The sequence below is a fragment of the Mesitornis unicolor genome, unplaced genomic scaffold (genome assembly GCF_000695765.1).
Source record: "Mesitornis unicolor isolate BGI_N332 unplaced genomic scaffold, ASM69576v1 scaffold41112, whole genome shotgun sequence".
Lineage (NCBI taxonomy): Eukaryota > Metazoa > Chordata > Aves > Mesitornithiformes > Mesitornithidae > Mesitornis > Mesitornis unicolor.
Window position 1 is genome coordinate 1 of NW_010169270.1, and position 13,387 is coordinate 13,387.

The 13,387-nt window shown below is 38.9% G+C and overlaps 1 protein-coding gene across 1 annotated transcript; it reads right to left on the reverse strand.

Moving 5' to 3' along the window:
* Window positions 1-7,050: 7,050 nt before the first annotated feature.
* On the reverse strand, window positions 7,051-12,558 carry LOC104535439 (small ubiquitin-related modifier 2; the record flags this gene model as incomplete). The annotated part of the gene is made up of 3 exons (XM_010179292.1): window positions 7,051-7,707; window positions 9,250-9,321; window positions 12,427-12,558. Coding segments are annotated over 3 exons (267 nt in total), but the record flags the coding sequence as incomplete, so codon positions are not given.
* Window positions 12,559-13,387: the final 829 nt, after the last annotated feature.

A 13,387-nucleotide genomic window follows, 5' to 3' on the forward strand; every position in this document is an offset into this window, starting at 1 on the left:
AGCTGTGATTGGCTCAGTCACACATGAGGCGAGACAAAAGTCTCGATGCCGTTTGCCTTGTGAGGGACTGAGGGCCCCGCGGAGCGTAGGCCCCGCTGTGAGGGGAGTCCAGCCGAGGAGGGGAGGCCCCGCCGCCCCACCCACCACCCTTCCTCGGCAAACACAGCTTCATGGCGCGCCTGCCCCCAGAGCCACGCTCACGACACCTCTAGGGACATTGCCTCAAGTCCCATCGGCCACGAACACCCGGCCCTGTTCCCTCCTACATCACCATGCTGGAAGGCAGCCCGGCCCATACTGGCCTTGAAGTTACCTCAGAGCACATCAGGGCTCAACTCCAAAATACATGGTTGAACAATGTAAAAGCTGTCAAGATGTGGGAGGTGTCTGCAAAAGGCTGCTGCGGCGTTAGAGGCTGCCTCCAATGAGGACAGAAACATCCATGGCCTGCAGAGACACACAGGGCTGGTGTGAAACACTGTCACCTCAAAACACATGGTGGAATAAAATAATTTGCAGTATCAGAAGATTTTTTGAGCAGTGGATTATTCCATGAAAATTAAGCAAGTCCCAGAATGTCTATAGTAGGTGGAGCACAAAGCCCAGCAACGCTGCTCACCTGTGTTTTAAAAGCACGAGGCTGCATGCCTTTGTGCCATGCATCTTCCACCAATCGCCAGCACAAAACTCAACACAATTTAAGTCACCAGGTGCTGACTGCTGACCTCTGTCAAATCAACCTTTGATTTGGTCACTGGGAGCTTCCTGAACTCCCTGCAACTTTCAGACACACAGATGCTTCCTTGATCACCATGACTTTTAGGACTTCCCATCGCAAATGTTATTTTAATTAGTACTTGCATAAAGGACAAAGAAGGGGTAAAGAAAAATCCCCTCTCTGTTTTATCCATCTCTCCCAGTTTGCACTAATAACATCTCTTAATACCCCCAAAACACTTTTCTCTAGAAATATTTCTGTTTGGTCTGGAAAATGCAAGCTTGCTTTGTGCTGCTTCACTCTTTGTACAACACGAGCTCAAGTGTCTGAATTATCACCAGCCTTAATACTGACACAACTCAGGAAAGAGCTGAACTGCTAGAACTACAAACAGGACCACGGTATTTTATTTTTTCTAATCTAAGATGTATTAAAAATTATTGGTTTTTTATTTACAAAAAAAGCTCCAAACACTACTTGGGCCCCCAGAGAATTCTCTATCCCATCACATCTTTCTAGAGGTAGACTAAAGGCAAATTTTAAGTAATATGACACAGTTGTTTTAATTGTATTATCCCTTAGGCTTGGGCATCAAGAAGTCAAATGATACCTACTTGCATACAGGTAAGCAACTGCTCTCTCGGGAACTTTCAGAAGTATTTTGTCATCTAAATGCCTTTTACTCAAACCCACAAGATTTGACTCTTAAATTTGTACCCCCGAGATACACAGAGCCATTATTTAAAGTGAAGGTAAACACATTCCCTCTGACACAGCTAGTTTTAACATGCAGCTTCAAAATTCTAAACCTTCAGTACTTTTAAGAGACTCTACTGATCTCTCAGACAGTCCTGACTGCAGGATAGTCTTTAAAGAAAAGTTCCTTTGCTGATTATTTACCCATGGCAAGATGAAGGGGTTTATGAAGATTGCTGCAGAAACTGATGACATTTGACCAGAACAATTCTCAGCAGCTGTTTGAAAAACTCCGACACCAAACAATTCCACCTGTTGTTGAAACTCATCAGCAATGAATGCATAAAGCATCCGGAAATCTCACCAAGACTCCAAGAAATGCAAGGGTTAGGCAAGGAGGGATACCACTGCTTTGAGAAAAGCCTCAGCTCGGTAATCATTCCATGACCAAGGGTTTCTTCTTCACGCCTGTCTCTGCTACTTACAGCACAGTTACAAAGCACATTCTTTCTTTATTCCAAGCACATCATATTAAAAAAAAAAAAAGAGGTTTTAACTCAGGCTTGACTTCTTCCCCCAGTTCATTCACAGCTGTAAGCATCAGTTAATAAATAATCCTTGCTACAGCTGGATCTGCAGCTGAAGACTTTTGCATCTGAAGCAATGCAGTGGATGTTCAGTGGCAGACTGGTATCCTATAGACTCAATGGTTTGTCCTACCGAGCAGGTGCTGTAGTTTGCCAGGGCTGTGAAAGTTGCTTTGGTGCTTCTCTACATTTTCTGGTCAAGTTTGTAACAGTAAGTTACCACTGAGGAAGGAGGCTTGAATCACAATATCCAGACTTCTCAAAGCTGCAAAGATGCAGTTCCTAACAACGTAAAAAGCAGAACGGCCAACTCATGCTGCTGTTCTTGTCTGGGCATCCAGCATTATCAAGTCTGGCAGTGTACTCCAAAACACTGTTGCTTAGTGTATAAAGAGAAAAGGGAGGTTGATGTCTTGACAGAGTCCTCAAAGAGCTCCTTTCGTTCTGCTTTTGTCTCATCCGAGTTTGTTTAAACTGTGAAGTTTTCTTAATCAAGTGATCCTTCAAAAGCCCTTGCAGGGCATCAGATGTGCTTTAATGAGACCTATGGACTGGATCCTGAAATGGGAGGATTGGATCTAAGCCACCAAAACCAGCACAAAATTAATCACAATGAGTGTCCTCTGCCTCCATGCCCCCCTGGAGAATATTCCTTTCCTAATGAGCAACAATCTATTTACTATTTGGGCTTCCACAACCTTAGTCTTTCCCCAGGGCTCCAAAGTAATCCTTGTATCAGGATAAACTGTTAAAACCTACAACTCTTCCCACAGTCCCCATTCCCACTGAAGCTCCTCCCCACCTCATACACTTCTGTTGTCCCTACAGCACCCCACTGACCCTCATTACTTCTAGGACCTCTGCTGACAGCGAGCCACTACTACAGAACCAGCAGCCCTACCTCATCCTTCCTACGTAAACTGAAATTCTTCGGGGATCTGGGGAAACTCTTCCTCTCAAAGGGAGTGAAATAATTTCATTAACACCAGCTGGGTCTCCCAGCATCTCCATGCTAGATTAAGACCATTAGCCCCATGCTACCACCAGAGAAACGAGGAAAACTCTGTAACGAAGCATCTTGAAGGCCAACCAAAAACTGAACACAGGGACCAAAACCCAGTCTTTCATCTCCTATTTATCCTCACATTCCAACAACCAAACCTAATTTGTTCTGCCACGAAGTACAAAAAAACCAAGATAAATTAGAGGATTAAATTATTCACGATCAGAACACATTAAATTTGGCAACCAGTTAACAGCCGGAATGAACAAACCTCAATAATCCAGAGAATGAAGTGTATTAATTACAGTGATAATAGAATTAAGAATATTTCAGGTTATTTAAATGCTTTTAGATCGTCTGTTATCACTCCACAACGATCCATCACACCAGCTGATCGAGTGTACTGAAAAGAGGCCACAGGTTAACATTCTAATGAAAATCCTTCAGTGTACTCTTCACTTTCAATTTAATAGATGATGATCAAGGAAGCACGTAGGCTTTTTTAATTTTAGCTTTGAAAACAATGGCTATTCCTTAGAAATTCAATTCTTTCCGACTGACTGAAGCATAGAAAGCAGAATTTCTTTGAGCCAGTCACATTACACCTTTTCATTAATGTTGCAGTAACGGTGTCAATAGAACCGGTATCCAACAAACAGCAGCACTTACATTACACTCACAACTAATGAGGTGCAGGTACCAGAAAGGAATATTTTTGCAAGAAAATAACCTGGCTTTGACCACAACCTTTGCAGACACTCCATCTGTTCTGATATTGTAGTTATCTTGAGGCAGCAATTATCTTAGTGCTACTTCAGGGGTTTTTCTTTTGTTGCGAACACCTCTGTATGGCAGTACAAGAATCTCTCTCACGTTACCACTTGGAGCATTTCTTTACACTCCCAGCAGTTCAGCATATTCTCTTTCAGAACAGCCTTACGCTCCCAGAACCCCTTTTGAACCAGCATCTCAGGCTATTTTACATGGATCCTCACAAGAGCCTCTGAAATGAGAATTATCCCTGTTGTGCAGGTAACACCCAATCATCAGTGCCTCAGGGTCACTAAGGGACCCACCAAAGCCAGCTGTGCTGTCAAGCTGTCATTATTCCCCTGCACATGAATAAAAATACCTTACTTTAGGTGCCTGAAACAAACAATTTTGGTTACATCTTTTGAAATAACTGGAAAGCCAAATAATCCTTATGGTTGTCTCCATCCCACAACTGAAATAATCTCGGGGACTTAAAGACTTGGCATCTGCTAAAGGAAAGGTCTCGTCATCCACAAGAACTCGCTGGAGTATTTTATCCAATTACGACTTACTCCATTCTTTTTCATTGAAGAACCATGAGAGGAATATTAACTAAATTGCATGGCAGTTACTTTAGAATACATTATTTGAAAATTGTGGGTAATAATATAATTTGCCCAGGCTCTTGAAAGTTCCCAGCTGTTGAATAAACATGAAAAACTTACCTCCCAACCAGCCTGACAAGACCTCTTTGCCCAGTTTTCCTTTACCCTCCCAACATGTGGACTTCTAGCAGTCCATTAGGCTACCACCATAAAAATGAGAACTGTAACAAACCAGGCCAGGCCAAATAGCAAAGCGAACCCCAAATAACTGGATGCAAATTGCTTACAACCTTGCACTTCACACCACTTCTGAATCATCACCCCAGCAATAGCTTTCTTAATGAAGGTGAAGTCACAGCAAAACCACTTGGGTCCCAGGAAACAGGAGGGAAATTCTCTAAGCAACAGAGGAGCAGTCCTGACAAGCAAGTTCTGTCACAAGGGGAGCATTCGCAAGACCATGCAAGAAGAGTTCTAAAAACTTTAAAAAACCAAATGAACCTGGTTAGTATTTCTCCACTGCTGTGTGCACAAATATGTATTAGAATGTGCTAGTCCACTCAGTATTTGCTAGACTAATGAAATTAAATGTTTGAAGCTCTTCAGGAACTAGGTCACTTAGGATCTTTCAGTTTCTTGATTTTTACCTAATCAAGGAAACATCTCTCAGAAAATACCATTTTATAAGTTTTTGATTGCATCAAAAACTTGCATAAACACCATTCAGCACTATTAGAGGAAGTATTTCAGGAATATGAGGAGCAAGCTCAGGGGAATAGCAGAAAGATGTTACTAATGGAAAAATTTATGTGATCAATGTCTCTCTCTTTTTTTTTTTAATAGCCTGTTGCTAAACACTAACAGAAATTTCAATTCATGCTGAGTTAGGGAGTATTTCCAAAACCGTCACATCAATTCAAAGGTACAAAAGCGTATGTTTTTCATTTTCATCCAGGGGAATTTTGGTAAGCTTGATCAAAAGTAATGTTAAATGTTCTTGTTTTATAAATGGAACATTACATTACAAGAATCCTGCACATAAGTTCATGACAGATGACGTACCAATCTAATAATTCAGGAAATTAAGACATTGTTTTTTGAAAGCGTGCTGTTCAGTACCTGTCACTTGACTTACATTGCCTCAGGAAAGAAAAAATAGTAGGCAAGATACAACAGGGAGCTTAGAGCTTCACAGTCCTAAGTTGGGTTGATAAAAAAGCTGTATTTAAGGAGACCTCACCCCTTCTTCAGAAATGAAAGCAAGTCCAAACATCTTTTTTGGCCACACAAGATAGAGATGGCTTTCTCCTGGGAAAAGTCTTGGCATGACATCAAGTTGGAAGAATTTTATACGCTGTTATCAGCAGTCTCACCAGGTTCAAAGCCAGAGATTCTTAAGTCAAAGAGCAATGTTTTCCATGTCTAACCTATGAAAGGTGTGGGGTTTTTTTCAGTGTTTTTTTCCAGGCCTTTGTGGGTTTGAATATGAAAACATCTGTTCACAAGAAGGAATTCCAACCTTGCAACATACCACAGAAGTCCACAACATACGTATAAGAAATAATCTGCTTAGCAGTAGAATTTCTTAGAATCAAAACAAGGGCATAACAGGTTACATTCTTCAGCTACACAGTCAAAAGCAACTGCAAAATCAGATGCTATTTCACTTCTATCTCCCTTAGATGCAATTAATGTAATATCACATGTTAAAATCCTGACAGAGGTCAGACAGATCATTGCCCATCAGCTAAATGTACAGACCCACCATTTCACCACAACTTTAAAGAATTTCCAGATCCAGCAGGCACAGCCCTAGGACATAACAATCACTTCTTGAACTATTACAAAACCTAATGCCAAAAAGTGAGCTCTGCTAACAAGCTTTAATACCTAAGAGAGCACTAACTAACTACAAATACTACAAAATACTCAAAAATTCCTAGGACACCAGGGAACGCTTCGAGGCTGCTGAGCAGACAGGTATATAATCTTTCAGAACATCCATGGATTTCACTGCAACCTCTAAATTTCCCCCTGAGAAAGCTCGAGCACAGCTGATTTGTGCAAAAGACCCATAAAAGCATCATTGTCACTAGCTCCCTTCTATACTTCAGGTTTCTTCCCCTTTCAAGCAGGACCATCATTGCGGTAGAACAGAGCTTGGAATCTACACCACCATAGCTAAATACACCCAAAACCAGACTCTTTTTTTTATTTTTTGCTTTTATATTTCCAAGCATCTCCCATTTGATACCATGGTAACCTGAATGGTAACAAATTATTTGCTCTTTTTAACTTAATGTTTACATCAAAAAGCATTCAAATACAGTTTTAAATAAGCTACTGTAACAAGAATATTGATGTTTCTATTAAAGACTGACAAAAAGAACTCAACCCAAAGGCATAAATAAGTAGTCCAGTATTTTGCAGTTTGCCTAATTAACATTTTTGGCTTAGTAGAACATACACACAAAAAAAATCAAAATAAGAGACAACTATTTCCAGTTCAACTGCTAACCAAGGGGTCTCAAGGAAGCCTTTCATTTTTCAAAAGACTTCTGACAGTAAAAGGGGGGATTATGCTTACTTACCGCATAGAATGCTGAGAACTGAGAAGCATAAAGTGCTGCAGATAAAGAAATACAAGTGCTGAGCACTATTACTCCACAGAAAAATAAAGAAAACTGGTTATTTTAAACAAGAAGTTTATTTAAACAACAAGACGCTTTACTTGAAGGGAAAACTATCTAAGATTTTTTTTTAAAGAGTAATTTACCCCTACTTAGACAGAGATTGCTCTACATGTAACAGCTACGTACAAAAAAGTTATAAAATTGTCCTTGGTTTTACAATGAGAAAAGAAAAACATTGAAATTATCCAATCAAACAAGGTATGCAAGATTTTTGTTTTTAAACAGTGAGAGCAAAATAACTTACTGGAATATAAAGATAAAAGGAAGGAGCATGCCACTAACGGAGAGAGGGGCATTTTCACAGAACCAGTTTGTTTTCCCACCCCATCTCCATTAAATCTTGATCAAAACATACCATTGGCCATTTAGTTAAAAAAAATATGCATTATGTCTGTGCACATACACCAGTTACTTTATGTACAATAGAAGGAATAGGAAAAAAATCAGAGAGAGAAGAGAGAAAACTATACTGCAGTAGTCAGGATGTGGCTGAACCAAGTCTCATTTTTCTAATTGTGAATGTGTTGCCTGTGGGAGCACAGTTCTGGAGAGGAAAGTAGCAGGTTCTTTTTTTGTGTTTGTTTTGTTTTTAGTAAACTCCTCCTGTTTGCTGCTGGAACACATCAATTGTATCTTCATCCTCCATTTCCAACTATAGCAGAAAAGAGAAAAAAAGTCTTTCAACCCTTCTCAGATACCTACTATAGGCTGGGTTGTTCTTACATTTCCTATCTGCATGTTTACTTTTTATGCAACTTAACCAGACCAGACCCACCCACCTCCACCATCATCACTTCATATATTTAACCTACTTCACCATAACTCAAAAGCAAAGAAACTGCATACAGAAAAAAAGTCAACTGATGACTGTTGTCCTAGAATTCATTCTAGTATGTAACTTCAGGGTGCACTGTACGACTTCTATGGAAAAGACTGACATTTGTAATACTGTAATTCTGTTGCCTACTTTGCCATTGCATTTTCTTTCTCCCATTTCCTTCCTCAGTTTACCTGATGACACTGCCACAATTCCACTTTGCTGCTGTTCATATGTGCAAATGGCTTCAGCTACAGCACTAAAAAAGCAGACTATAATTAAGGCCCCTAGCCCAACCAGGCAGTAAAACCAAGCATCAGCAAGCACAAAAATATTAAAAACACTTTATATGGTCCATGATGTAAGAAACTGCCAGTAAGGAACAGCAATACTTTATTAACGTAATTCTCTTTTTCACCGTAATTTTTACATCTTATATTCCTGGGCTGTTAATGTTACCTACTGACAAAACCTGTAGCAAGACTGAAGGAGCTGCTATAACTAATGTAAGTTGTATTTCTAAACAATCTCAATTTCTGCTCCAGGAAATCAAACTGCTTTATGGTATTTAACCACAGCTATAAATAGACTGATCAGCTTAGCTTCAGTGTAACATGGATGGAGCAAAAAGCACCCCATTGCCTCAATCACCAGTATTCCAAGTTAAAAACTTGCACAGATTGTGACCATGAGAGGCACATTCTTTGGAGCCACTGCTTAGAAAATACAGATCTACTATAAACAAGAGTCTCTTATTTCGTAATAAGTGGTTCTCTAAAGCATATAAAACTGTATCACTTGGAAGGGCTGATTAAACACAGCTACACAGAGCAGTACAGAAAAACACTCAGGAGTCACGGTGAACTGTTCTGTTCCTGGAACGGCCTTTGTTTTAACCAACTACAAACAGACAAGCCAAACTTGACAGTATTCATTAATTTTATGACACTGAAAGAGAGCTCCATATTACTAATAATAGAAAATTACTTTTGTATTACAAATGCAAGTTTGCAAACAGGATCTCTGATAACTTCCTAGGAAGCTTTTATAAAAAAATAAAGCCACTGCTTCAGGAAAACCTCAATTCCTAACTTACCTATTCTTAACTCAGAGCTGTGGCTCAATAGTGAATTTTACCAGACTCATCATCTGCACACTGTACTTAATTTTATTCATTTATTACTAGTGGTACTTACTGTTCAAGACCCTGAAGTCTTAGATTCCATTTCCAATAATGCTAAACTAGCTATACCAAAATAAAAGATCAAGTTCTATCGCTAATAAATACATTTATACAAGTATTCTACATGAAACAGAAGCATCGACTCCTGCAGCAAACTTCCAATACAGCTCTTTAGCCTTGCTGCTGTTGTTTACCTGTGCAGGTGTGTCTGTTTCATTAATTGGCTGCCCATCGAACCGGAATCTGATTTGCCTCATTGACAACCCCTGTACAAAGAGAAGTAACACAAAGGGAAGTAAGTCTGGTGTAAAAGTCCTCACTAGCTTTCTCTTGAACTTGTCATTGGAATTGCATCACGAATATTAAAAGCCACAATTCAGCATGCACGATGCAGTTTTCATACTCCCCTTGTGCACTGACTTTAAGGCATTTCACTACAAATCCTTGCAATCTGTTTTGTATTAAAAATTGCATTGTGTCCATTAACTAAGAAAAGCAACAGTGCCCCCACTGACTGCAGGTTAAAATAAAGAAATTTCCAGCACACAAGTGTCACCCTAAAGGGCAAGATTTTTATAGTGCTTTTAATAATAATTCACTAAAAACTAGATGCAACACTTTGGATAGCAAATGTCAAACAATAATATTCAACACACCTTTTTGATATTCCCCAAAAGCAAAGGTACTCTAAAATATTTTTTCCACAAATGCAACCACCGTCTATTAGTCTGCAGCAGCTAAGAGTACCCAGTGGTAATGTTTTGACCCTGAATTCCCATTAACAAGAAATCAATGGAACAAAGGTTTGCCATGCACAGCTGAAACTTCAAAATAAAAAATTAAAGGCATCTTCTACTTCCAGAAACAGTAATTCTGCTGACCTCTTCCACCCCCAGAAGACTATTTCCCATTCTCGCTTGAGCCAACAGATTCAAAAACGATAACTGCAGAGCAACCATCCCTTCTACTAACAACATAACCTTCAAATTCACAAGTTAATTTTCGAAGGTATTCTACAGCACATTACATTTTGCAAAGGAAGATGAATGAAGCTGAGGATACAACCAGAACCAAGAACTTTGGTGTCTACTTCTTTCCCAGTTCATCTACCCACTCTACAGAGCATCTAAAAATTCAAAAAGTTTGGTAGGTTTTGAAGTAAATCCAATGTACTGCACAGTGCCACTCTGGCACTGCAGGATTACAAAAGAACCCTTCATTTAGGCACGCAAGAGCAGACGTAACACACAACAGAAAACTTAATGCAGTAATTATTTTTGAGAAGTTGATTTGTTAGGAAACATATCCTAATAAAGAATATGAGTAAACTTTTTGGTAAGGTCACAGCAAAATCCCTTCTCTAGCGTGACTCAGACATGGCAGCATTCACTCAGAACATCATCCTGTTTAAGAAAACCATGTGGCCAAGTGTCATGGCAGCAACACATTTTTGCACAGCAACATTTGGTTTGAGCCGTTTTCTCAGACATTGTGTTTCTTAAAATATGTATTTCCCATTTCAAAGGTGGTGGTTTTTTCACAGGTTCCTGACAACTTTATGAGCTGAATAAATGCTAGCTGAAAACATACTGGAATAACTACGTTGGTGAGATCAGTATCCACGAAAAATTAAGTATGTTCCACCAATGATTTTTTCTCACAATATTGCAAATAGTCTTGATCTTCTAAATGAATAAGTCAAGGTTTAGTCACTTCCATTTTAGGTCTACTACATGCAATACATGACTTTCATTCTTTAAAGCTGCTCAAGTCTCTACTATATGCAGCTCCCACCTCTCTAAAATTAAATCTAAAGGCCACAACTTAAGAATTTTAAGATCAGGCAACATCTAGTCAGGAATACAAACAAAATTTAACTTTTGGAGAAGTGCAGAACAAATGCTTTTAAACAAAGTTTGAGAAGTAAGCAGCCAAGAAATTAAATTAAAAGACAAATCCATCTCCACAGAAATATCCTTTAGATACCTACTAGCTTAAAACCAAAATCAGGGAAAAACCTCCCCCATTTTAAAGTTTGGGGTTTTTTTCTCTCCAATTGACACCTGGGGTTTATTATGTTAGTTTTATGCTGGTTTGTTTTGGTTTTTAATAAATTAAAATATTAGAAATTTAGGTGAAAAGTTCTAGAATCTTAGTTTTGTTTGTATCCAAGTAACTGAACTATGAATGGCACTTCTAAAATCATCTCTCTCAGGACTTTACAATGAACTAATCCTCAAGTTCCCAAAGAAACAGATAGAACTGCACTTTATGTTTGGGAAAAGCAATACACAGTGATTTAGACAGAGGTAGGAAAATTGAGCCCACAGCCTCAGACATTCACTAATTTATTCCTAGACCACCCATACAAGACCACATTCACCTGTACAGTAAGAGCTGATTTTCCCTGTCTTTATTTGTATCCCTATCCTATTGCAGCAAAGCATAAACTGAAGAGATTTCACCATCCTGTATGTGAATGAAGAGTCTTGTTTTCTTGGTGGTGAAAAAGTTACCTCAGTGTTTTATACTGATTTTATTGTATTCAATGATACCACTGAATATCTGCATTAAAAAAACCAAAACTATCTTCCCCAGTTCCAAATGCTTTTGTGGAGACAGAACTTTTTAAAGGCAGACACTCATTAAAAAATCATGGACAGCAGAAACATCATTTTCCTAATCAAAAGCTTCAGAAGAAAGTCTTAAATAGCACTACTCTTATACAGGTATTTTTAAAACTTGCAATAGCTGCCTGCTACGTAGCAGGCTGGCTGCAGTTGTCACTACGCTAGCAAAATACATTTTTTGTCCCTCCGAGGATTAATTTGACAGCTAGGCCACAAGAGAAAAAACAAAGCTCATCACTAAATATACAAGCTCCTTCTCAAGCTAGACATGAGACACCTCTGAACCCTGAAATTCAGAGAAATTTATATTCTCTCAATACAAAAACACTAACCTAAGAAACCAGAATTCTATGACCAGACAAAGAAGTTACTCAGTTATAAAAACACCTCTGATTATCACCCAGCTTTATTCTAAGTTCATACCTCAGGTTCCTAATTCACTCTTTTCATACTGATACTTTTGAGCAGTAGAGTAAGTTGCCTCCCAACAGCCTACACCTATAATGCAGATTTCACAAAGATAACAGATCTTTATTTTACCCATTTCCTGTCACAACCCTGTCAGTCCACTCTGTAGCAGATCCTAGGAACAATACTTTCCACAACACAATTAGTTTCTGTTAAGTGTTTATCCTTTTGCATATTTGCATAGTTTTAAGACTTTACTGTCTTGATCTGTTTCTATGGAGATCACCTCTCCCCCAGACACTGGTTCTCCTGATGATCATACAAGAACCATACCTGTCGTTCACAATAGGCTTTCATTAGTTTACTAAGTGGTGTATGCCTCTTAATCTTAAACTGCACCACAGACCCATCTTGCCCTGCCACCTTCAGATTAATGTGGTCATTGTTTTCAGTCTTCACTCCTTCCTGTGGAGGAAATAAAAGAAAAAATAACAATGCTACTTTAAAAGGTAAGAAACAAGTTAACATTTTACCAACACGCAACAGGTCATTAAAAAGGAGGAAATAAAGATATTATAGCTGATTACCAACTTGAAACTTTGAATTAGGATATAAAGGTCAGTACTTTTTATTTGAAAATATTTTTTTTAAAAAGCCACATAAAAAGAAAACCCAAACCCTACTAATATTAGCTGCCATTCTTGAGATTGGTTAATATGCAAAGCAGCAGTGAAGACTTACTAGGCCAGTTGTTTTACCACAAATTAAAAAAAAAAAATCCCGTATCAAGGGCACAATAATATGCAACACTACAGTTACCAATCAAAAAAATGAAGTTATTTATGTTAAAACTATAATCTCAACCACTAAGCAAGTTTCTTTCTTACTATATCTCAAACTTTTTCATATCAGTTGAAGTACTTCTGAAGAAAACTTCCAAGTTATTTTAAAGGTCTGTAACTGAAAAGGTGACAAAATCTGCAAAGAACTAAACTTTCTGCTTCAGAAAACGTTTATGATAAAACCTTCCTTAATAATCAGTCCAATCCTCTCGCTTCCATCAGAAGCCACATGTGGAATCTACAGAAAACCAGCTTCCAACTCCGTTGCTCATATTCTGATCCAGAGTATCACGGGAGAGGCAACGAGAAGATTCAACGCTACCCAGTTCTCACGTAGCGCCTGCTCCTGAGGTGCCCAGACACATTTTCATCTTTGTTTTCTTTAGGAGAAGCGACCCGAGGCCACAGCAGCGGCGTGGGTGTCGGATGGCCCGGGCCGGGCTGCGGGTCCC